Source organism: Strongylocentrotus purpuratus, unplaced genomic scaffold (genome assembly GCF_000002235.5).
Source record: "Strongylocentrotus purpuratus isolate Spur 01 unplaced genomic scaffold, Spur_5.0 spur5_scaffold_12, whole genome shotgun sequence".
In the NCBI taxonomy this organism is placed as follows: domain Eukaryota; kingdom Metazoa; phylum Echinodermata; class Echinoidea; order Camarodonta; family Strongylocentrotidae; genus Strongylocentrotus; species Strongylocentrotus purpuratus.
In genome coordinates this window covers 6,726,149-6,732,446 of record NW_022145597.1, presented here as the reverse complement: position 1 = coordinate 6,732,446, position 6,298 = coordinate 6,726,149, and the positions used below count along the sequence as shown (strand labels likewise).

The window sequence follows — 6,298 nt, the reverse complement described above, 5'->3', positions numbered from 1 at the left end:
GTATGTAGGTATGTAATATATAGGCCTATATAGGCCATATATAATATTAAATAAAGACGTTAATTTTTCAATTGTTCTATTTTTATGCATTGATACTAACAAAGAGCCCACTTAAATGTTTGCTTACAAATAGTGATAATGTGATAAGATTTGTATATCAATTTACTTGAATGGATTGGAAATTCGGTTTCAGGAGCGCCCCTGTACGATGTGTCTCAATTTATAGTGTTTCTGTGTTTCTGAGTGGTCTAGGCACCGTGCGTTATAAAATTAAAAGATCACTGCGCACGCACGCCGAGTAGCCGAGAAGCCTGTTTCACATCGGGCAAAGCTAGTTTTCCATGCCATCGAAACCGGGCTGACCAGATTAAACTTTAAAAAAAAAGCAGAAACACGAAGTTGCAAACCATCCAGAGACTCCTAAAAAATTGCGTTACTTTTTAATTACATCATTACAAATCTTTATCCTCAGTTTTCTTATTTATAACTGATTTTCCTTATAAAATTAAAAATAATTATGGCGTATATATTCAACATTGAATGAACGCCAATAAACAATTACCCAACAACAACAACAACAACAACATCCAGGGTGATATTGAGCTACAGGCATCTGATTGGTTACAAAAATGGGCTTGGTTGCTATAGCTGATCGGATTGGTCGATCACGTTATGAATATGCATTATCTAAGTTGGAGGCGGTGTCTCTGACTGAGCATTCTGATTGGCTAGACGGCAACAGGCGACCTCGTGCTCACCTCATGCCATGTTTACCTTTTGACAAAGTTTGTCGACCCTAGTCAGCTGATTGGAGCTCGATGAGTGATTTCACTTCTTGTAAGAAAACGAAAGGAGGGAGCTCTCGATACTCGTTTCTTATGGGGCCGGGGGAAAACAGTCTTTACTTGAACATATTTACTTAGCGATTAAATAAAGATGACGACCTAGCTACTATGTTATCTGATTGAAAGAAAAACATTCAAATCAAATGAGACAAAAGTGGTGATGCAAAAAAAGAAGAAGCAAGTGTTGTCATTATTTGTTTCTACATAAATGGGGAAATTTCATTATTTTGATTTTCTATGTGTTTTGCTTTTCGATTGGTGTATTGGTATGATATGCAGCATGATTCGAACATATTTGGATATTTCTAAACATGTTATCTTCTCTATTTATTTTTTTTTAACTATGGTTGAGCACTTTATTTTCAATGTCACAATGTATTATCAGAGAGAGGACTGTGAGGAATATACTTGTGAATTGTGATGCCTGTATACTACTTGTATGTAGGCCTATAATAGTCATCTGCCTGTCAGTTGTTTCTTTATCTTTAGAGCGAATCCATACCTTGGGAAGATTGCTGTTTTTATTGCATTTCATTAGAAAAAAATATCGAGAAGGTGTGCTTGTTCTGAATAAATGTTTGAAAATAAAGGGGAAATAACATCATATTAATTTGTTTTTATAGGCAAGATCATTATCAATGTCAAAATAATGGGGTTTTTCAAATTGGGCCATTTTTTTCTTCTTTTTTTTCTAAACTCGGTTGTTTTACTATATAATATATTAGGAGATTTTATTGCTGTATATTAGGTTGTTAACATTTGCTGCTAATTCACGAAATTGCATTATACAGAAAATACATCTAATTCATTATTATGCCCATATTTTCATCTTAAAATGATGTTAAAAAAATTACTCCCTCTCACTCCGTCTGTAGCTTTCTGTCCGTCTCTCTCTCTCTCTCTCTCTCTTTCTCTCTCTCCCTGCTCGATGAAAAGGTGTAGTACAGGTTCAACAAACTTTGTCCGATCACGAAAACACCACGAAGAGGATCGTATCAATACATTCAATTCGTTCTCCACAAAATTTTGCCATTCTTTATAAAAATCCTTAAGATAATAGAGAAAAATATCAAGGATTATGACGAGATTGTATACTTCTATCATTATTTTAAGATAAATGATGAATATTTGACAAATATAATGAAAATGACTGAAAGCTATTCTCAATAGATGGAATTTTTTTCAGGCGGTCCCTTGGTCTAGTTATTGCAAGGGTCGATATATGCATTGAGCCAATGGAGTTGACGAACCCAAGTGATTCATTCGCATAGCGTGATCGCAGCTTATTAGCATATCTGGGGGCTCGCCTGTTTCGTCATACGTTACGCATGCGCACGGGGCTTTGTGGTTTGCGTAGGGGGTGTGTGTTGCAATGGTTCATTCATTATCTATGCAGCTAGCCAGGGCCAAGGAGATGTATTTTGCTACAGACTTCATGCAAAAAGTGCACATGTAGTTTCGTTTTCTCTACTCGTTAACACTGCATCGTTAGCACGACGTTATCTTTATTATATACCAGCTTAAGCTAAGTTAGTTATCCGGAAGGTTGTTTTGCTGGTAATCACAGTTGTACACAGAAAAACTGCAATATATACCTCAGGAGTTCGAGCTGGATATATCATTTGCAATCTTCATCAAATCCGAAGGAGGCTGAACATGCTGAGCTATCGACTAGACTGTCCTGACATCATTTATCTTTTCAGCTTTGGTCTATTGAATTATCCAGAATCTAGCCCAACTAAGACGAGCATTGACATCTGAGGAATTATCAACTGGAGAACCTTTTTTGTGTGGAACTTCTCAATTCCTATTGCATTCCAGCTATACCCCGTCGCGTCTGATGAGTGATTTTGAATTTACAACACTCTGCCACAGTATGATGATGGAGCTTCAGCAACGAGACAACGAGAAGGCACCGCCTTCGCAGTCTATTCTCGGCATCATGAAAAACTTTATCGACTCCGTCAACGAAATGGACGAAACTGTGTTGATCCCGAGCCGGTTGATGGACATCAATATGGACAACTGCGGGTCGATGCTCATGGACAACGACGACTCGACACGCACGTCGATGTCGGTGATTCCAACATCAACCAGCGCCTTGCCCTCGTCGACGAAAGAGGTATCCAACGACCAAGTCAGCTTGCACACGTATTACTCGATGTTGAAGGCGGTGAAGAGGGAATTGGCTCGTGGACCGGTGAACGAGAGTGAGCTGAGTGAACTGGAGGACGAAACCCTCGATGAGGAGAGTGCCAGGTTACAGGCCGAGACTGCCCGGGCCTTCAGGGAACACCTTCGTGGACTCTTCTCAATTCTCTCACATCTCACGGACGTTTCCAAGCATCTGACGACGATTTATCAACAAGAAACTGGAGATCACCAATCCTGCTTGAAACCGAAATCGTTCCACGTATAGCCTGACTCTAGATGAAGCATGAACTTGCTTTATTTCAAAGACTTCTCTCACAGAAACTTATCGAACTGTGACAGTGAATGAATGAATTAGGTCTAGATCTAGGAGTAAAATCGTTCTTATCCTATGTTGCAGTCACAATCCAAAAAGAAAGTGCCGTGAAGATGCAGATTCTCTATCTGTCGAGGATGATGGTATGCAAACTATGAAACAATCAGTAGATCTGTATGAAAAAATAATATTTTGAAAATATGTCTATAAAATATTTGATATTTTGCTTTCAAATGATTATCACTATCACTATCAGTTAACACTGGGTGATGTAGCCTTTTTTGTGTAATTCTTTCCCAAGATTTGCAACAATATGTCGATATTATTATGTCTAGACTAGACTATGGTGAAAACGTTGAACGTTTTCAAATGCAAGAGAATGTTTACTTAATGTTAATATGCCCTGTTTATCTTATTGACGAAGTTTGATTTAATTATCTACAAGAAGGAAAGGGCTACTCAATCATTTGTTAATTGTTATACCAACTGTCGGTCAGTTTCCCTCCCATTTCTCTGGTTTCTCATCCAACCATCATTTGAAGGGCTAATATAGATCTAGACTATCTGTGTTTGATATATTTTGATATCAATTCATACAATATGTGAGTAACAAAATCTAAGTTTAGTATGGAAATCTTAACATTGACCAAAAACCAAAGTAAGCACAAATTAAATATTTTTGTGCAAAAGTGCAATTTTTCTATTATAGATATGAAATGAAATCAAATGAATTATTTTAAGAATCATGATGTTGCTCTCTTCAAAAAGTAGTAGAGTCTAGAATCTATTCAGTATTGTTTGGTTTGGTGACATGAAACTGAAGAAGTATGTTACCCTTTACAGTTATTAGTTAACTCCAATCGTTGGGTTTATTATCGTTGCAATGGTAATCCAGTGATCGAAAAACCTCAAATTATGAAATATACTGACGATTGTTCATCTACCACGCGTCTAGTGCATGCCAGGCATCTGTTTACGTGCATAGACATGACTTGTATCATGCTTGTGTTGACTCATTTGCGAACAATGCATTCATAATGTCCATCCATCCATATGCACTTGACGTCCAGCTATTGATGCGCATGCGCAGCTCTTTAACATATTTCCAGGGGGTTTTCCTAAGGTGACGTTGTTGACAAGAAGTGTTTTCTCGCTACTGAATATTCTACGAGATGAGGATTCGGGATGTAAGCCGACTTGTCTTTTGTTTATAAACACATTGCATCAATTTCCCGCCCTTTTTGGGGTTGGATTCAGTTTTGAGTCATACGATGATCTGTTGGTGCAATTTGGTGATGCAACTATTTTTCATGAATTTGAGCACAGTAAAAATGTCTTCCAAATTCAGTACTATGTGTGATACTGATTGCATTTTCGCCTCCACTTGTATATCAAAGAAAAGAATTGACATTTTAATTGATTTTGTTCTTGCCAGAAATGCGGCGAAAATCGTTCTGTTGTCTTGACAACGACAGTAATGTTGAATATTATGTTAGTAGGCCTACGGAGGTACACGCTCGGTCTTACCTCTCTAAAAAATAAATATTTCCCTTTGGGCCTTAGGAGGGGGAGGGTGGGACGATTTTAAGAACAAATGAAGAATTGATCATTATGTGTAATAATTAGATTCGATTTATATTTTGGTACCACCAGTGTGAAGTTTTGTGGTGTAGTGGTTCATTCACTCGACTCCCCATCCAAGGGTTGAGGGTTCGAATCTGAGCCCGGCACTAAAACGTCTTTGGGGAAGACACTACTCCACATTTGGCACTCTCCACCAAAAAGTAAATGGGTACATGTACCTGAAAATCGCTGCCTGCTGGGCTAGTCTCTCAGGAAGATAGGTAAACACTAAACAAAGTTTAATTGTTATTATTAATGATATTATTACTAATGTTATTATCATCATCATAAATCTGTTCTATTCGTTATCTATACAACTTTGAAATACAGGGTCTCTATTTATAGACGGAAAGACAGAACTTTCCGTTTGTGATAATTCATTGTATATTTCGAAAACCCATTGAATGCGATCATGTTTCTATGTTGAATCTTTCAAAGTAAGAAAAAAGGTTGCTAATGATTGTACAAATTGAATTTGCGTACATGATTCTTTGTGGAATTTTCGTTCCAACTTCGTATGATACACTATGATTTATGAATGAAAAAAGCATCTAATTTTAGTTTGAGAAGAGAAATGGACTTTCGTTGTATATAAGTTATAAGATATTGCAACTCGTATTACAATTTACATGTTCAATGCGAGAAAAAAGAAAACGATGAAATTAATAAAAATGTGCTTTATATCTGAATGACAAGAATCTTCTCTCATTTCTTGATTTTTTTCTCATTTCTTTCCTTCGTAAATAATGCCACAAGTAAAGTGTATGTTTATAGGTAGTTTATGACCATGAGCAATGTGGCATTTGTGGCAAAGCAATTTTTTAACAGCATGTTCATAAATTCCTCAATGATCCGACTATGAATTTGTAATCAAAGTAATATAATATTAATACCAATAAATCATAAAACGGTCATAATTTATGCTTAGGTATTGTCCATGAAATATGTAGTTATGGGGGCAGCATATAATATCAACATTGTGCAAGATTTTATCAATAATAAAGATTTCATCATTAATAAAAGACCCATAAAGATGACACACTATAGTTCAAGGCCATAGACTTACACATGGACAAACTTACTGCATCATGCATTGCCGTTTGACTCTAATTCCCTTGAACCAGTTTTACCATTACAAAAAAGTCTTTTGCCAACGAAAAAAGGCAAATGCACGGTTGAAAACCTATTCATCCGAACCGATTTATAATCACGTTTTCTTCGTTCGCTTTTGTATTCCGAAGTATGATTGCGAATTGCGGTTTAATGGTCCGCGGTTTGATTGAATGTGTAACTTTCCACTCCCCCAAAACAGAAAAGAAGAGAATTTTTTTTGACACGAGAAGAGTCATTTTAATAGCAGTTT

The 6,298-nt window shown here is 36.7% G+C and overlaps 1 protein-coding gene across 1 annotated transcript; it reads left to right on the top strand.

Annotated features, from left to right (window-relative positions):
• Positions 1–2,227: 2,227 nt before the first annotated feature.
• On the top strand, positions 2,228–5,624 carry LOC590003 (mid1-interacting protein 1A). The gene has a single exon (XM_003727970.3). The coding sequence runs from the start codon at positions 2,686–2,688 to the stop codon at positions 3,262–3,264; it is 579 nt and encodes a 192-aa protein (XP_003728018.1). The 5' UTR covers positions 2,228–2,685; the 3' UTR covers positions 3,265–5,624.
• Positions 5,625–6,298: the final 674 nt, after the last annotated feature.